Source organism: Pyrus communis, chromosome 11 (assembly GCF_963583255.1).
Source record: "Pyrus communis chromosome 11, drPyrComm1.1, whole genome shotgun sequence".
In the NCBI taxonomy this organism is placed as follows: Eukaryota; Viridiplantae; Streptophyta; class Magnoliopsida; order Rosales; family Rosaceae; genus Pyrus; species Pyrus communis.
In genome coordinates this window covers 13,338,661-13,358,751 of record NC_084813.1, presented here as the reverse complement: position 1 = coordinate 13,358,751, position 20,091 = coordinate 13,338,661, and the positions used below count along the sequence as shown (strand labels likewise).

The following is a 20,091-nucleotide window of genomic DNA, read 5'->3' as shown; positions in this document are numbered from 1 at the left end:
TAGTTCGTTTATATATTAAATAATCGTTACATGATTAAACGATTTCGGATTTGGTTGGCTTTTAGTGGAGACTTGTCATTTAAAGAGTGAACTAAAAAATAGGCAGTCCAAATTAGTGTGTTGCATTAAAGGATAAAAAGAGGATCAAGAAGGTTGCTAGCATCCTCTAAAGATTTATTTGGAAGTTACTTTATGTTTATTAGAGTATCTCCACCAATTGGTGTGAGGCAAGAGCAAAGACAACAATGTTTCCCTCGATCCCAAAAAACACCTCTAGCAGTCCAAATAAGCAAGGGCAAGTGGTGGACCAACCATTGCCGGCCCAAGTGCCCAACTATCTTAAGCCCAGCCTACTGTTTTCGGACAAGTTGACGTCAGCGCCCTTTTTTATTTTTTTAATTTGATGTGTGTCTCTGGGTTGAAATATGTCACAAACAATTCAAAGCTTTAACCATGAAAAAACTTACATATCTCAACGTTTTATACACAGTATCCTCTCTTTCGCATTCACATAGATAGAGAGGCATACATTGGGAGTTTCTTTAGACACCAAAGAGCTTTAATTTAATCTTGTTTTACAGTTGACAATAATTTCATCTTATAGCTTGTGGTTGTACTAGTATTTAAAAAGTATTCAGTTTGTGAACTTGTTTCACATAGAACTGCATGGCACCCACGTTTTGGTTCAAGAATCTCCATTTACTAACACAACTTACATTATTCGATCTAACAATTTCTAGTACAACCCATTAAAATGAATTACAATAACAAATACATGTGTTACTCTTTATCTCCACAAGAATTCATGAACAGAACCTTGCCAAGAAACCACAAGCATTAGCATCACCAAAACCACACCAAGACCCTAACATGAGCTCCCAATCCTCAGTACCCATGAAGGCTCAGAAGATGGAATCAAAGAATCTCCTTGAGTCGATGATGATGTAGATGATGAACTCAATGATGATGAAGAAGTGGTTTTAATGACAATGATAAGTACAGCAAGAACCATGGGAAGAACATACCCCTGAGAGCTCCATTTTGTCTCATAGTATCTTGCCTCACTGCTTTTTCTAGAGATTGTGTGGAGTGGTGAAAGCACAATTGCAGATACAAGTGCCATCACCATGGCCATTAATCTCTTGAGATGATGAGTTTTGGCTTGTGTATGGATAGCTTGTAGTAGTAGTAGTTTGGTTTTTCTTTTTCTTGAAGAAAAAGGAAAAACCAACTTGATGAGTTTGAGTGGGAGAGTTGTGAATTTATAGAGCAAAGAAGGTGGAAATGGTGAAGGAATCTAGGTGGAAAGCTTGGGATTGGATGGCAAAAGTGATGGACAGTCCAAAAGTGGGAAAAAGAATAAAGTTAGGGACTAAATTATAAAATAATTGTGGGATGTGGGTAAAAGTAATGGTAAATGTTAAAGTGGATTGGAAGCTTTGGAAGCAAGGTATTTGTGATGGAGGAGGATTCTCTCTCTTCTCCTAATCTCTTTGCTCTTCTCTTCCCTCTTATTTGAACAGTTACGAATAAACCACGTTAACATTTTATATTGATTTTTTTTTTTTTATAAAGACAATAAGACAAAAAACAAAATTTAAGAGGAAGCAAAGGAAGAAGGTGGGAATAGAAGAGGAGATAATCCTACTCCATTTGGGATGTGCTTTTTTTTGGTGTGTTCATACTTGAAAACAAGCAAGTGCTAGCTGTAGCCGTTATTTGAGGTGCCCCCATCTGCAAGAAATCTTTTGCCAATGGTCTCAGTTGGGCCGTTTTGAAATGTAAAAAGGCCTTCAATACGAGAGATACTTTCTTGTTTCGGTGTGGCCTGCTCTTTCTATATATATGTCTCCAATAAGTCACATGACGTGGAAAGAAACACAAGGGGTGCCCCCTTGATGCTTTGTGGTTTAAACCTTAATAACCAAAAAGATTTAACAGATATTGGGCTTTTTGATACAAGCATATTCTAGGTACAAAAATGGAGTTAGAACCTCAATTTGGAATTTGTTTGGTTTGTTTTGATTTGAAACTAATTGCATATAATGATTCGACATTATATCAAGTGAAGCTACAGCACTCTACTACTTAGAGCCCTTAGGTCCAATCCAACGGTTGTTAAAGAAAATTGGACAATTGTTTAAACTGGTTCTAAAGACTCAAAGTGACGGAGTATTGGGCTAATTTGACCTTAAATAATTGTTATCGACTTGCCCACTTGGCATCCAAGTTTATGGCCACGTGTACATTGGATTTTCAGTGTTATTCCCTTCCATTCCCCAGATTCATAAATTTTAGAAGTCAATGCCCATCTTGAAGACAAAGTGATGCTTGGAGAAGATTTCGTCATCGTGATCGTTCATCGTACATCGTGCGATTAGTTTTTGTTAGGTACTATTTATATTTAATTTTAAATTTTAAATTTTAAAATGATTTATAACCGTACGATGTACGATGAACGGTCATGATTACAAAATTCTTAAGATTTCTAGGAAAGTGATCCGGCGATGATCCTTTTCCGTGATGCTTTCCCATGCCCTGATTCTATAGATTCCTGCTGAACCTTACCGCTTTCCTATGCCCCAGATGCCAATGCCCTTATACATGCATGCATTTAAATATGTGTAGAAAAGTACCAACTTTTGCTTAAATTATGAACAAGTAGTTAGCTTAGTATTTGTATTGGTATCTTTATTTCACACTGGTTGCCCTTTGTCCTTGACATAATGTTAGAACTTTACTCTACGTCTTCCACAATTGCACAGAGATGGGATAACAAAACAACAATACAAACAATCAATATTTCATTAACTACCTTTCTTCTCTTACAATGTACTATTTATGCTAATACTCAACTCTAGCTGTCACCACAAGATGATGCCATCTGGCATCCTAACAATACCCCCCCTTAAAACCAATCTTACAAGTAAGATTTACAATTTCGAACTAAGTATAATCGAAAACCAGCAATAAAACCAGAAACAACAAAATCGCAAAAATGTATTAAAGGCTCACAATTTCTGGAATTTAAGCTTCAGTTCATGGAATAGTTCTCATGTAGCATCATCTTTAGAGTTGTTTCGCCATTCACCTGAGGCTTGAACTTGACCTAATTACGATTCCAATATCTGCCTCCAGCAGACAGGGTAAATCACCCACCGAGTCTCCACAATAAATGGTCAAGATCTTTTTGTCATTGCTGCAATTTTTCAAACTTTCTTTGAAAGATTGAACCTTGTCAATAGGAGACTCCACCTTCTTAACAATATCACCTATGGAGATGGATTCCTTAAAAGTAAACTCATTTACATGCACATCCAGCTTGGGTAAACCTCCTGGTGAAAAGGCTGACCTTATGAGATCACCACACCAACAATATGAGAGAACATGAACATTTGCATTCAAGTTTTCACTCTTGACAATTTTCTGGAAGAAATTAATACAACCATCTTGAAGAATGAGACGTTCACCAACTCTTTTTACACCCTCCCAAAATGATGAGCAATGGTATTGACCATAGAGATAACTTAATTGCTTTGCTTCCCCACATTCTGAGTCAACCTCCCCATGAATTTTCAAATAGCATGTTTCCTTACAATCATTAATGCGACCCTTATTTCCCATAATCCAATTTTCACATATGGAGAGTAGTATCAAACAACCCTTCTCATGACCATCGGAAGCTTGTGCAAGTAAAAGTTGGAGTCTCCAACTTGTATGATCAAATCATTTGCCACTGAAACACTACACTCATTTTCCAGCTTAAGCATGTGCTTTGCACCAATGAAAGCTACACCCAACTTCCTCTACTCAGCATCGTTTTTACTGAATTTGGAGCCTCCACCCTTATCCTAAATGCCCTTCCAGTAGTGCATGTTGCGATTGAGAACAATACAGCAACTTGAGAACCACATTTTATCATACAGATTGAAAGCAAGAAAAGTCATCTCAACATGTACTATCAAGGGGTCAGCTTCCTCCCAAAAACTCCTCTTTTTCACATCAAGAACAAAACCCAACTCACAAATTGCCAGAAAATCCATTGAGTTGAATTCATAGAGAATAGCATCCAATGTTGTTTCTAAGCTACGGTAAACTCTCAATTCATCCCTTGAAATTATCTCCACCACACAACTAAATGTTGCAGGGCCTTTCTTTTCCTGCACTCTCAATTCATAATATGTATAATCATTTTATGCTCTACTTCTTCATCGAACGAATGAAAAATGAAAACACGACCCACTATCTAGTATCTATAAAACCCAATGAGTGAAATTTGAAGATTGCATTGCAAACTTTGGCCTCACCGTTTTGAGTCGCAGTTATTTCAGTAGCAACAGAGTTCGCACCTTCTTTCGTTAGTCTGGTCCGTTTTTACTTTAATTCTTCTATCCATTCACTGTTTGTTTCGTTAAAAAATCTCACGGAAAATATCTCAGGAATTGAGTTTTCCATTGTATGACAGTTTTTGGATTCAATTTTGAATAGTAGATGAGTGAGAAAGAGATGGACTAGAGGTATATTTTCATGCTTTTCGTGGAGGTGCAAAGTGTTCTCTGGGTTCAATCATATGTAGTAGGGTGATGTCGAACGCTAGCTATCCGGGACGAGTTCACCGCTGCCAAAGTTGATACCTTATTTCGATTTCAAAAATTGGTGGTACACCACATGTTTTTATATAAGTGGTGGGAAATTGTACTTTTTAAGTTATTAACTTTTTAGCACACATATTTTATCATTAATATACTGACACGTGGTGTACCACTATGTGTTCTAATTACAATGAAAAATCTTTCCTCACGAGCAGCCAAAGCTTCCACATGTAGAGGGAAGGAAGCAAAATCAAACCTCATTGCGCGGGCAGCCACAAAATGGCCCAGCTCATTTTGAATTATGATTTCCACTCCCCCTAGGTTTTATTTAAAATCTCATTATTAGAAATAGTTATAAATTTCAATTTTTAATTTAAAAATATAGCAACCTACATGAAAATACATTTTTTACATTAATATCAGGGAACTTCGATAAAAAACTGAAAATCAACAAGGGTCCAGTAAAAAAAAATTGATAACTAGGGACCGCATCCAAAATCTCCCTAAATTTCTATCTTTTGAGGACCTAAATATAAGAATAGAGGTCTAGAATTTAAGTCCTTGCATTGGAGAGATGCTTTAAGAAAAATCCTTCTTGGACTTAAAATAACGGGCCAAATAGACATAACTTGATACAAACTAAATGGCCTAAAGTTTGTGATTTTAGGCCCAGAATTAAATTAAATTCCTAGCAGTCCTCTCTTCGACAACCAGCTCAGCCTGATAATGCTGAAGGGTGTACTAATTGTGTGATTATTAGCACTAATTTACAGACCCTACTTAAACTAATTGTGAGATTACTTAGCACTATTTAAGTAAAAACATTAATTACATTATAATTTAATTAAGCAGTACCAGATTATCTCTTGAAGCAAAGGAGGAAGAAGAGCACTAACTCGGATCGATCATTTAAATAGGAAAATGCAGCATTTAATCATCCATATATGATCAAAGCAAACAGAGAGTGAGAGTTACTGTTATTATAGCATCCATACTATCAAATAAAAAAATGAAAACTTAGCAAATTCAGTGATCAAGTACGAAACACAAACATCAACAACTCCTTAAGATATAATTACATTACAAACCCAGTTTTATTGAAGGAAATTTGAACATGTTCATAAGAGTTGATCACCCCGCGTTGCAACTCAACATGGACTAGGTAAACCACTGATGAGTGTCACTCGAACTAGAACATGGTTTCTATGTAGAAAACAAGCATCATTACACAGTACTTATGCACATATACACAGTAATTTTTGAAGAGGCTAAAAGACCAAACATACCCGATTACAGGAGAGTCTGCATGGACTACCAGCTATCAGTAATGACTGCTGGCGAGTGAGCTATGTCATCCCAAATTTGCGCCTTAGTTATCGCAATGGTTGCAGAAAATTCTTCCGGCATATTAGTTAACTTCAGCAGAGTCAGATTCTTCAAGTGCCTTAACCCACTTGGGACCTTCAAATTTGTGCATGCTCTTATCTCCAACTCCCTCAGATTTTGCATTGCCTTTTCCTCTACAGTCCAATCTGTTAGGTCTTGGAGCTTCCATAACTTTAAAACCACAAGCTTTGGAAACCCTGTGGTGGAGCAAACCATACCGATACCTGTATAAGAGTTGGAGTAAAAATTGAGGAATTTCAGGTTGGAGAGCTTCTCTAACATGGGCATTGGATCATCTGACAGAAAAGCGCCTGATAACGTGAGATCAGTGAGATTTTTGGGGAATTGAGCTATCATGGAAGTATCTAGCTTTCCGAACAAATTTAGGCTGGAGAGACTCTCAAGGTTTGATAAGTTCTCGCAGATTAGATCACAGGGTTCGCCCATTTCATCTATTGATCTAATTCTCAAAGACTGAAGGTTCTTCAGGTTACCAATCTTGGCTTCTAATGGTTGTTGCTCTAGTAGGCTTAACTGGAATGCCAATCCCAATTTTCTGAGGTTGATCAGCTTGTCAATCCAGTGGATCAAGGGACTATCTTTATCCAGAAACACACCCCATAATGTCCGCAGATTCTTCAGGGAACTTCCACCTTGTTGATGCATAAATTTACTCTGATAACTCTGGTTCAAGTACAAGTGTCGAAGTTTCTGCAGTTTCCATATTGAACTAGGGAGAGTTTGTACATCTGTATGTTTCACATCCAAGGTTTGGAGGTTCAGCAACTCACCAATGGATGCTGGAACTGATCCCAGGAAAGTCCACCTCAAACCGAGATACCTCAACTTTTTTAGCTTTCCTATGGTGTTGGGCAATTCAGGTCTAAATACACGTTCGAGATCAAGAACCTGTAGCCGATGGAAGAAACCGCCTGCGATGCCTCTTCGTAGAAAGTTACCTATTTCTTCTCCAGGTTTATTTCCTTCTCGAGTATCAAAGGAGATGATGGAAACGAGACGTCTGTACTCATTTGGTAAGTTTGCGCTGTCACCATGAATATGAGCAAACGACTCATTGCTTTTGCTATAATGATCAATAAGTCTGTCTTTGCTCATATCTTGCAACTCAACTTTCTGTAGAGCATATGGCAACCGACATGTCTTGACTTCTCCATTGTGCTTTCTTTTGACTACTTGAATCATGTCCCGATGAATCAACTCTGACAAATACTTATGTGCAACATCTTCGTCAGTTTCTTCTGGCTTGCACTCTCCTACCAAGCCTTCTGCAATCCACAATGTGGTTAATCTCCTTGCCGGAATTTCAAAGTCGTTTGGGAAGAGTTTGAAGTAAGAAAGACACTCGATCAGTTGGTGAGGCAAGTTCATGGACGTTATAGTTAAGGTTGCTAACAATGGTGTATCATTCTGTTTGATGTATGTAAGCACCCTTTTCGTCTCCTCAGCCATGCTCGCATCTTTCCCTAACATCAGATATCCAACATGGAAGATTGCTTGTGGTAAACCCCCACATTTACGAAAAATATCTTTTGCTAGTAATTCCTCTGTTGGCGGAAAGTGCACCATCTGGGTGAACAACTGCCAGCTTTCTTCTTTGGTTCGCAGTCGAAGTTTGCGGGGAGAAATGTCTTCTCGTAAAGCCACTTTGTTGTCACGTGTAGTGAGCAGAATTTTGCATCCAGTCGATGTTACTGGAAATCCTGCTTTCAGGGTATCAAATTCTTCTTCTGTCGAGATGTTGTCCAGAACTAAAAGGTACCTTTTGTCTTTCAAGACATCATGCGCCTTCTGAATCCAGGATCCATTGCGACTTTCTTCCTCTAGTAGTTGAAGAGACCTCAATACCTGTTTTGCCACATCTTCCAAAAGTGCACTGTTATCAGACATCCGAGGTACAGAAACCCATGCACGGCAAGGAAAATGGTCTACAACAACTCCATGGTCATAAATCTTCTTTGCCAGTGTTGTCTTTCCTATGCCCCCAATCCCCACAATGGAAATCACCGAGGGGTGTTCGTCGTTGGTTGTCAGTTTTGAGACCACTGCTTCAATGTCTTCTTCTAAACCAACCACTGAGTTTGGCTCTTCCCTTACTTCAACGTCATATGCTCTGATGTATTTCAAGAAAAGATCAATAGTATGATTTATGCGGTAGACGTCACGGGACAATTCCCTCCCAGCTCTTGTTTTAAATAGAAGGTTTTGCCACATATTGTGTGAATTCCTCAGAAAGGTTGTCAAAGATTTCTCTGCACTTTCAGAAATTTTCCGGGCTTGCTCCAACCAAGACATTCTGGAATTATATCCTCCTCCTGTTACTGATGCGTCACGTACGAGTTTATGCATTTCTTCCAATTGATTGTACAACGAGGTGACTTCATACAATACTTCACCCAATAGATGCGAATTCTCATTGAGGAACTCGTGCATCCTGCTTAATATAGTTGAAACAATAGAGTCGTCTTGGGTCTGCTGTGGGGATTGATAGACGAATTTTGATGAATCTCTTCTTACAAACTTGAAGCCATAACTATCTTTCCATTCTAAGAGTTGTGTGAACCCAACGTCTAAGCACCTTATGTCCCCCTTGAGCTTTCTCCCGGCGTTCCAATTGTTGATAAATGATAGCCGCCCAATTGTCTGCCAGTACTTGTTAACGGCATCATCTGCTTCCTTAATCATCTCGTGCACTTCATTCACCCAGGCCTCTTCAATTTCACTTTCAAATCGAATTCCTTCTATATCTTTCAAAAAATGATGCAGTTGCTGCAGTTGCAGTTCTATTGAACTTATTTGGTCTCCGGTATCTTTACACGTTAAATCTGGCTTTTGAATGGTCAGACTTGTTATGTTCTCTAAGACGGTGGAAGCCAAAGCAGCTGCTGAGGAAACTTGTTCTTTGGACTTCACCCATTTTTGTTGATCATGTCCATGCACGGGTCTGTCCAGCAGGCTTACAATACTGGACCTTGATCTCTCCAGAGATTCGCCAATGCCAATCCCGTATACCTTATTCTCCACAACGATATCCTTCATTTCCTGCTTAACAGTCTTAGTTTCTGTGAACAGCTCTGTTACCTGCTGGAAATTTTCAGTGATCATATCGAAACATAATCTTTGGGTGTGGGAGTCTCTTCTGATCCTCTGTTTCTCAAAGGTCTCAACTAAATTTTCTGCTTGTAAAACTATGGACTTGGCTTTTTTCAACCATGCAACCTCAGTTTCATCAACTCCTTTCAAAGTTGCTCCATCAGGGTTAGAATCCCAGATTTTGCATGCTCTTTTGCCTATAAGATCCCTATATTCCATGATTTTCTTTGCATCCTCAACGATGGCATGCAGTAACCTCCACTCTCTTCGAATCCACTTGATGTCTTCCTCTAAGAACAGAAACGGCGCATAGTTGATGTAGAAATAGAGAAACAATGGGGTAAGCCCGACACAAACAAGTGCTTGATACAGTGATACGTGATTTACATAACGGCAAATAAGATACACGGCAAACAAGACAAAGAGGTGAGCATTGTGGAGAATGGAATCAATGAATGGCGAGGAACTGGTTGCTCTCTCCTTATTGTATGCAAAACTAACCGTAGACAGAACTTTATCAACATCTTTCGAACCTCGATCTCCAGCAGGGTTCAAATCCATGACTTCTCCGGCAGCCGCGAATTGATGTAGCATCAGCTTTGTTTTAAAGAAAACGGATTGCTCAATTTGCAGTGAGTGCAAGGAGAAACAAATGGAAATATTCAAGGAGAAGAAAGAGTAGAGGAATTTGCTTTTATGGACACTGATCAGGTTACATTATTCTTTGAACTTTTTTGCTTTCACAGACCATTGAAGTAGTCTCTCTCCCTCTCTCTCTCTCTCTCTCTCTCTCTCTAGGGTATGCAGCTCCATGATTGATCATGGAGGCTGGTGCAGGAGTGGTTACCGCATAAATTATTGGGAAGATATATATTTATTTTTGTGGTTGTCGTGAGATTAAGGATATATGTACAATGAGATATAAAATAAATAAGATACAATATTTACGAGACTCGTTAAGTGGGCCTACGTTCTAGGGGCAGTAACAGCAGTCTTATTATCAAATAAAAATTACAAAGCAATGGAAATAAGGAGATTATATGTTTTCTTCTCTATACTGCTGTTACTACGGGCGTGTAGTCAAATTAGGATTTGAGAGGATTTTAACTTTAAAATCCTAGTGTAGTCAATTAAATATTTTAAAGAATTTTGAAATACATTCAAATTTAGGTGTAGTCAATTAAAGGATTTTAGAATCCTTTAAAATTTAGGTGTAGTCAATTAAAAGATTTTAAAATCTATCCAAATTCAAGTGTATTAAAAAAATTAAGATTTTAGAGGATTTCAATAAGTTGTGGATTTTGTGAGATTTGAGAGCCAAAAATATATATAACCAAGACTAAAAAGAATCCAACCTCAGTCCCTAGGATTTCAAATCCTTCCACCACAATCCATTCAAATTCTTTACAAATCCATATGAATTTTGTAAGAGTCCTTAATCCTCTTAAATCCTATCAAATCTATCACTTTTTAAATCCTTTAAAATCCTTTAAAATCTTAGTTTGACTACATCTCTAACGTTTGTGAACTAATATAGGTCCTTATATAGAACTTGTGAGATGTGATGTTTAGGAGGATTCGGTGGAGATACTTGAAATTGTGGAAGATGATGCTCGTCGAATCTTTTTCTTGGGAATCTTGAGAATTCCGTGATCATGATCGTTTATAGTACATCGTACAGTTAGTTTTTATTAAGTATTATTTATATTTAATTTTAAATTTTAAATTATTTATAATCGCACAATGTACGATAAACAATCATGATGATCATACGATCTCTACAATCTAATGTGCATCTCCATCCACTTTTCTTAATTTTGTTTATGCATAAACGTTTATAATGCCATCCATCTGTCATCCACCTTTATCTTCACCCACTTTTCTTGATTTTGTTTAGAGCAACTCCAGCCCGTGGTAAATGGCCCAGCACCAAGTGAAGAAAATGGCCTAGCACTGAGTGAATCAGCTCCAGCCCGGAAAACAAGCTGGCACCCAGCCCGTGCCAGTCAACAGCCCAGCCCAAAATGGACAGACCCAGAGGCCGGTCCGTTTCCCTGGCGCGTGCACAACACGTGCGAGTCTAGGCGAGTCACCAACATCAATTGCAGGCGGTGGGGCCCACGTGCAGGGCAAGTTGCAACCGACTGTCAAAGGGCTACGTGGCCCTCCTCAGAGCCGTTGGATTTCCAACGACTAGTTTTTGTAGGCCGTTGGATTTCCAACGATAAAAAAAATTTAAATTTCACTTTTAAATTGGACCGTCCGATCACATATCAACGGTCCACGTTTTTTTCACCAAAAATTAAAAAAAAAAAAGGCCCAACGATCAGAAATTTGACCGTTGGCCACGTGGCAGCGTGTTGGCTGTTGGATTTGATTATTTTTCAAATCCAACAGTCCAGATTAATTACAACATTAAAATTTATTAAAAATTAATTAAAAAATGTCAAAATTTTTTTAAAAAATACAGAAAAATTTTTAAAATTTATTTATTTATTTCTATAAATACCTAACCCTCATCTTCCACCTTACACCACATTTCAATATTTTCTACACTTTCTACACTTTCTACATTTGAATATTTTGTACACTTTGAGAGAAAAAAATGACTTCGTGGAAGCTCAGTGAAGATGTTACGTTGTGTGAATGTTGGGTTCGCACTACTCATGACCCGATTACGGGTAATGAGATGGATAAGCGAGAAATGTGGAGTAAAATTACGAAATCGTTTTGCGATGTACATGGAAAAGATGTCAGATCTAGTCAAGGTCGTTGGAAAAAACTCAACGCATCCTTTACTTGTTGGAAAAACGCCCTCTCTCATACTTCTAGTAATCTGCGTAGTGGGACAAGTTTAGCGGATGAGGTAACAATATTTTTATTTATTTATATGCATTCCACCCACATCAATATTTTAATTTATTTAATTTCTTATGTAATTTTTATGTAATATGCATTCCATGCCCATCAATATTTTATGTAATTTCTATGTAATTTCTTATGTAATTTATATGCATTCCACGTCCATCAATATTTTAATTTATTTATTTGTGTCTCTCCCGTATTTTTTAATACTATCTTATCCCACATTTTTATAGACACTACAAGCACAAGCATTCTACAATGCAAAGAATCATAACAAATCATTCAACAAATGGGAATGTTGGCAAATTGTCAAAGATTGCCCTAGATACAAAATTGTGGCAACCGGTACAGAAGTTGTCATGCACGGTATGGGTCTACACAGTTCGCCAGAAGTAGACACAGCCGAACAAGAAGCCAACACATTTGAAGACACGGAAGGGACGCCTGAACAAGTGCCAGAGACCCAACCGACTCGTCAGTCCCTCAGGCCTCAAGGTAAAAAGGCATCAAAGAAAAAAGGTAGTTCTTCCAAAAATGACTATACTAAATATATGGAGGAACTTACTCGTCAAGGTGAACTGAACATGGCATGGGAAAAGGCTAGAGATGAGGAAAAAGCTGCTGCTATGGCAGCAATTATTGCAGCTACTGAGGCTCGTGACGCGGCGGCTGAGAGACAAAGAGAAATAGTTAATCGAGAGAACGAGATGATTAGAGAAGCACTTCATCGAGAGAATGAGATGCTTAGAGAAGAAAGGATGGCTCAAACAGATCGTGACACTATGAACAAGTCTCTAGTAGGACTGTCTCCGAATTCAAAATATTTTTGGACATCAGAAAAAAGAGATGTCGTGCGAATGAGGCGTGCAAGAGATGCCGAAACAAGTCAAGGGGGTTCCAGCTACAGAAATCCTAGCAACCAAGATCCTAGCACCACATATCCTAACTCCACAGACTTTGTATAATTTCGCATTTATTTGTACTACTTTATTTAATTTCTTATGTAATTTCTTATTTATTTTTAGAACTTTATTTAATTTCTTATGTAATTTCTTATTTATTTTTAGAACTTTATTTAATTTCTTATGTAAACTTAAAACACCAAATAAAATTACATAAAACACCATTTAAACTTAAAACACCATTTAAACTTAAAATTACATAACCTCACCATTTAAACTTAAAACACCAAATAAAATTACAAAACCTCACCATTTAAACTTAAAAAAAAAAAAAGCAAACACACTAAATAAGATTACTTAAAAAACAATACACTTTATTCTTCAACCACAAGCCTTATTTTAATTATCTTCGCCTTCGTGCAATCTCCACTGATGGTCAATCATGTCATTCTAGCGGGCTATGTGCCAGTATGGCTCTTGCAATGAAGTGTATCGTTGAACGATCAATTCATTGTAACGTCCATTGCGTTCCAACGGCTCGTGTTGCACGCGATCTTCGGTCCGGTCATGAGCATAGTAGATTTGTGTTCTTGAGTTGTTCATCGGATCCGGCTCGTATTCATCGACGACATCATAATCATACTCGTCTTCAACAATCATGTTGTGGAGAATAATACACGTCATCATGATGGATCGAAGAGCCTCGACATCAAATATTCTAGCTACAGCCCTGACAATGGCCCAACGAGCTTGCAGGATACCAAAACAACGCTCGACATCCTTCCTACACCCTTCTTGACACTTTGCGAAGTGTTTCTCCTTTTCACTCTGCGGGTGTGGCACTGTTTTGACAAATGTTGACCACCTTGGGTAAATACCATCTGCAAGGTAGTATGGTCCCTCGTATTTATTACCATTAACCCAATATGTGCATCTCGGGCCACGCCCTTGTAGCAGTTCGTCAAACACTAGAGATTGGGCAATGACGTTTAGGTCATTCTGAGCTCCTGGAACACCAAAAAGCATGCCAAATCCATGTATCAAAAGAAGTCGCCGCTTCCAGAATGATGCTTTTGGCTCCTTTTCTGTCACCATAAGCTCCTTGCCATGCACTTAAACAGTTTTTCCATGTCCAGTGCATGCAGTCGATGCTTCCAATCATGTCAGGGAAGCCTCGCATCTCACCCTTCCTCAGAAGCCTTTGCATGTCCCTTGTCATGGGTTGCCGAAGGTACTCATTGGTGTAGAGGGCTTCAATTGCAGAGCAAAACCGCATCAGGGACTCCAGAACTGTTGTTTTTCCCATCCTTGCGATCTCATCCACTTGATCTGCAGATGCTCCATATGCAAGCATTCGCAAGGCAGCCGTAATTTTTTGTTCAGGAAGAAGACCTAGAACATGAAAAGCACCCTCTTTTTGCACAAAATATGGATCATGGTTGCAAACATCACTCATGATTTTAGCGAACAAACTTCGTTGCATTCTAAAACGACGTCTAAAAACATGATCAGGGTAAACGCTGTTGGGAATAAAATAATATTCCAAGAGATCTTTACCTCGTCTTTCCCTTCTTCTATCGATGTTTGCCGCACGTCCGGGTTTGGCTCTGTTTATACGCTCTCCTTGAAGAATACATTGTAAGAACTTAAGATTTGAAAACGATAAAGAAGAATTCTGAGCTAAAAAAAAGGATTGAGTTTAGTGTGAGGATGGATGTAGGGATGTAGGGTTTATATGGACAAAAAAGAAGAAGATGAGGTTCTGGACAATGCCACGTGGCACTACGTGATTGGTTGAAAATCTTAGAGGAAATCTATTCAAAAAATAGTACATTCGGATAATGACACGTGACGTGACGAGATTGGTTAAAAATCTTATCGAAATCTTGCCTAAATTATTGTAAACAGGAAGTGACACGTGGGTTGTCGGGATTGGTTGAAAATCTTAGCGGAAATCTATTAAAAAAATAGTACGTTCGGATAATGACACGTGGCGTGACGAGATTGGTTAAAAATCCTATCCGAAATTAAAACTATTTTTTTTTTTATTATTTTATAAAAAAATTATTTAATATTTTAAATGGACTGGGTGCCAGCGCATTTTGTAGGGGTGGAGATCGTTTGTGCCAGCGTATTTTTAGACTAGGTGCCAACACATTTTTTTTTGGGTGGAGATGCTTTGGCCTATTACTGTTCATTGAGTCTATTACTGTTCAATTAAGTGGATAAATGGGCTGGATGCTGGCGCAAAGTGGATAGGGGTGGAGTTGCTCTAAGAGGCAGATTGTCTGCTCTTTTGTTTGGATACCCTTTCCATCCTTTTTTATTTTGTGTGACGATTAAGCCACGTCAATATTTTATATTAATTTTTTTTATAGAGATAATAAGACAAAAAATAATAGAAAATGCTAACTTAGCTTAATCATGAGCGCACAAATAAGAGGGGATATGAATAACACTCAAACAAGAGAGCAGGCAATATGCCTCCAAACGTCTACAGTGCTATCCATCTGTCATCCACCTTTACAACATGGTTATGCTTTTCTTTGTTTATGCATTTAACATTGTCTGGAAATTTTCAGCGACCTTTGTGGCACAATTAGGGAGGGATGGGAAAACGATCATCGTCTGATCTTTTTTCTAAGGATCTTGAGAATTCTGTGGTTATGATCGTTCATCGTATATTTTACGGTCAGTTTTCGTTAATTATTATTTATATTTAATTTTAAATTTTAAATTATTTCTAACGCATAATCTACAATGAACGATCATGATTATAGGATCTTCACAATCCAACGTGCATCTCCACCACTTTGTTTATGCATAAACGTTTATAGTGCCATCCATCTGTCATCCACCTTTCACTTTTCTTAACTTTATTTATGCACACTTTTCTTTGTTTATGCATTTAACATTGTTCGTAAATTTTCAGCTACCATTTTGGTGCCATCCATCTGTCATTCACCACTTTTCTTGACTTTGTTTACACACTTTTCTTGATTTTGTTTATGTATTAAACATTGTCTATAAATTTTCAGCTATCATTTTGGTGCCATCCATCTGTCATCCACCACTTTTCTTGCCTCTTTTTATGCACACTTTTCTTTGTTTATGCATTTAACATTGTAAATTTTCAGCAACCTTTTTGGTTCTATCCCTCTCTGGTACTTATTGCCATTCTTCGTTGAATTCGAACCCAGGAATGAGTAACCTCAAGTTTGCGGTGGAGGTTGTGAGTGCCCATAACCTTATGCCGAGACATGGACAAGGCACAACCAGTGCTTATGTGGAGTTCCTGTTCGATGGTCAGAGAGACCGAACCAGCACAAAAGTAAGAGATGTCAATCCTGTTTGGAATGAAACTTAATTATTATTTATATTTAATTTTAAATTTTAAATTATTTTTAACACACAAGGTACAATCATCATCATAGGATTTCCATAATCCAATGTGCATCTCCACTCTTGATTTTGTTTATGCATAAACGTTTATAGTGCCATCCATCTATCATCCACCTTTATCTTCACTCACTTTTCTTAACTTTGTTTATGCACACTTTTCTTTGCCATCCTGTTTATGCATTTAACATTGTCTGTAAATTTTCAGCTACCCTATTGGTGCCATCCATCCGTCATCCACCACTACTTTGTTTATGCACACTTTTCTTTGTTTATGCATTTAACATTGTCTGTAAATTTTCAGCTACCATTTTGGTGCCATCCATCTGTCATCCACCACTTTTCTTGACTTTGATTATGCACACTTTTCTTTGTCTATGCATTTAACATTGTCTGTAAATTTTCAGCTACCGTGCCATCCTGTTTATGCATTTAACATTGTCTGTAAATTTTCAGCTGCCATTTTGGTGCCATCCATCTGTCATCCACCGCTTTTCTTGACTTTGTTTATGCACTTATGCATTTAACATTGTCTGTAAATTTTCAGCGACCTTTTTGGTTCTATCCCTCTCTGGTACTTATTGCTATTCTTCGTTGAATTCGAACCCAGGAATGAGTAACCTCAAGTTAGCGGTGGAGGTTGTGAGTGCCCATAACCTTATGCCGAGACATGGACAAGGCACAACCAGTGCTTATGTGGAGTTCCTGTTCGATGGTCACAGAGCCCAAACCTCAGAAGTAAGAGATGTCAATCCTGTTTGGAACGAAACCATCTTCTTTGATGTCTCCGATGCAAACCGCCTGCGTGACCTCGTTGTTGAGGCCAATGTTTTCCACAATGGAAATGCCAACTCCACAACTTTCCTTGGAAAGGTTTGTTTGCCTGGGACATTATTCGTTCCATGCTCTGATGCTGTTGTTTCGCGCCACCCTCTTAAAAAAAGAGGTATTTTCTGTTTCTCCCGCGTGAAAAGAGAGCTTGTTCTAAAAGCTTTTCTCACTGGTAATCATTACCTTGCAAACCCAAATCAATCGCAGCCATCGGTGAACCATGAGGCGCAGTCTGAATCCCATGAGCCTCCTAAAGTAATGCGTTTACCTCGACCGTCTGATTATCTGCCTAAAGAGACAAGTCCTTACTTGGGAGGGGGGCACGTTGTTCGTGGGCGATTTGTGCGTGGAGACAGTCCAGTCATCAGCACCCATGAGCTTGTCGAAACAATGCATTACCTGTTTGTACGCGTTGTGAAGGCCCTCGACCTTTCTTGCCGTGACACATATGTGGAAGTGAAAGTTGGCAACTACAAAGAAATTACAAGAAATTTGGAGAGAAAGCAGAACCCTGAATGGAATGAGGTGTTTGCGTTTCCAAAGGAAAATCTGCAGTCATCTGTATTGGATGTTGTGGTCAAAGACAAGGAACTTGTAGATGGTGACTTTGTTGGGTCTGTGCAGTTTGCTCTCAATGAAGTTCCGAACCGAGTTCCACCTGATAGTCCAGTGCCTCCGGAAAGGCATCAGGTAGTAGACAAGGATGGGAAGAAGAAGAAGAAAGGGGAACTCATGCTTGCTGTATGGTATGGCACTCAAGCTGATGAAGCTTTTCCAAATGCCTGGTATTCTGATGTAATTCTTCCTGCTGATACGTCTTCAGCTGCTTATACACATGTCCGCTCAAAAGTTTACCCTTCACCAAGATTATGGTATGCACGGGTAAACGTGATTGAGGCACGGGACTTGGTTGTACCTGACACATCTCGAATCCCAGTTGCATACGCAAGTATACAAATCGGTCATCAGTGTTTAAAGACAAAAGAAGTTCAATCTTTGAACCCAATGTGGAACGAGGAACTTATGCTTGTCACTGCCGAACCCTTTGATGATCAACATCTGATCGTTTCTGTTGAAGATCATGTATGTCCAGAGGAGACATTAGGAAGAATTTCCATAGCATTGAACTCCGTTGAGAGGTGCGGTGAATCTGCCGATGATGATGCCGATGATGATCAAATTATCTGTGGGCAGTGGTTTAACCTTGACATGTCTCTGTCAAATGTCATGGAGAGAGATATTGATCATAAGTTTTCCAGGAGAATCCATCTCCATGTTTGTCTAGATGGAGGGTACCATTTACTTGATGATTCTTCTAACTATTGCAACGACCTGCAGCAGCCTGTTGGTGTCTTAAAGCTCGGAGTTCTAAATGCCAAAGACCTAATGCCAATGAAAACAGAGACTGGGAAGGCTACAACTGACTCGTATTGTGTAGCGAAGTATGGCGACAAATGGGTTCGTACTCGAACCATAACTAACAGCACAAGTCCAAAATACAATGAGCCGTACACTTGGGAGGTATATGATCCTGTCTCATTTCTCACAGTGGGGGTTTTTCATAACGGGCAGATTGGCAATTCAAGTGGGAAAAAAGATAAAGAAATTGGCAAGGTCCGGATTCGAATCTCTACCCTCGAATCAGACCGCTTGTACACACACTCTTATCCGTTGCTATCCGTTTCTTCTTCTGGTGTCAAGAAGACGGGAGAATTACATCTTGCAATAAGATATTCATGCATATCATTTGTGAATCTAATGTTGATTTACTCTCAACCTATTTCGGTAAAGATACAGCCAGGCACATTGTGGGACCAAGCTGTATTGGTGGTGGCAGATAGGCTTGCTCAGGTAGAACCACCTCTTGGGAAGGAAGTAGTTGAATACATGTACTCTGATGCTGCAGATGTTCATGCTTGGAGCTTGAGGCGCGGCAAGGCAAACTTTTTCAGAATGATGTCTTTTTCACCACCGTTCATTTCTGTTCTGAAATGGTTTGAAGAAGTATGTGCATGGAGAAGTCTCATTATAACAGTGCTAGTACATGTCCTGTTTGTGATGCTGGTGTGCACTCCGGAACTTACTTTGTCAACTGTTTTCCTATACACGTTCGTAATAGGGATTTGGAACTTCCGGGACCGCCCAAGACACCCTCCCCATGTGGACACAAGGCTCTCCCATGCAGACTATCCGCACCCTGATGAGCTTGATGAAGAATTTGACACATTTCCAACTTCACAAAAAAATGATATACTTAGGATGAGGTACGACCGCTTGAGGAGTATTGCGGGAAGGATTCAAACGGTGATGGGGGATGTTGCAATGATAGGGGAGAAGATTCAGGAACTTTGCAGTTGGCGGGATCCTCGCGCCACTTTTATATTCATCACATTCTGTCTTTTTGTTGCTATTGTGTTGTTTGTGACACCTTTGAAGGCTGTAGTTATTGTTGCTGGGTTTTACTTAATGAGGCACCCAAGGTTCCGGCGTAGGCAACAAATGCCATCAGTCCTGGCTAACTTCTACAGAAGGTTGCCCACGAAGGAGGGCTATATTTCATAAATGCCCCATTATTCACTTATTTAGATTTGTTAAAGTGAGTACCTTTGAATTTTCATGGCACTACTTCTTGAACTTTCGCTGTATGCATGCCGCTTGAAAAATTCAAGCATACGGCTATCGTAGCCCTCGCACAGGGCAGACTTCAAAAGTGAGTGCTGCCGTATGCGACAGCCCGTATACAAGAAGTTTTGCTACTAGTTTTGTATTCTGCATTTGGTTTTGTGGCCTATTTGATTCCAATGCCCAAATTATTGGTTTGGAAAACCATCATCTTGGACATTTCATGTCTGTCTCTGACTAACAAGAGTAAAATCCAAATCTAGTGGAATCTAATTGGGGTAGAGATTAATAATTGCATCTGCACATTTTAATAATGTAGCATTTGGTTCTATGAACCAGATAAGGTGGGACAGTGAAAATGATGGAGGAGGAGCGTTATCCTG

The 20,091-nt window shown here is 38.9% G+C and overlaps 3 protein-coding genes across 3 annotated transcripts; 1 reads left to right on the top strand and 2 right to left on the bottom strand.

The window, feature by feature from the left end:
* Positions 1-5,881: 5,881 nt before the first annotated feature.
* LOC137708508 (probable disease resistance RPP8-like protein 2) lies at positions 5,882-9,908 on the bottom strand. The gene has a single exon (XM_068447604.1). The coding sequence runs from the start codon at positions 9,681-9,683 to the stop codon at positions 5,904-5,906; it is 3,780 nt and encodes a 1,259-aa protein (XP_068303705.1). The 5' UTR covers positions 9,684-9,908; the 3' UTR covers positions 5,882-5,903.
* A 3,322-nt stretch (positions 9,909-13,230) lies between these two features.
* Positions 13,231-14,213, bottom strand: LOC137709033 (uncharacterized; the record flags this gene model as incomplete). Its single annotated transcript, XM_068448180.1, has 3 exons — positions 13,231-13,285; positions 13,500-13,860; positions 13,949-14,213. Coding segments are annotated over 3 exons (681 nt in total), but the record flags the coding sequence as incomplete, so codon positions are not given.
* Positions 14,214-16,785: 2,572 nt separating this feature from the next.
* LOC137708618 (FT-interacting protein 7-like) lies at positions 16,786-19,682 on the top strand. Its single transcript, XM_068447737.1, has one exon. The coding sequence runs from the start codon at positions 16,868-16,870 to the stop codon at positions 19,646-19,648; it is 2,781 nt and encodes a 926-aa protein (XP_068303838.1). The 5' UTR covers positions 16,786-16,867; the 3' UTR covers positions 19,649-19,682.
* The last annotated feature ends 409 nt before the right edge of the window (positions 19,683-20,091 follow it).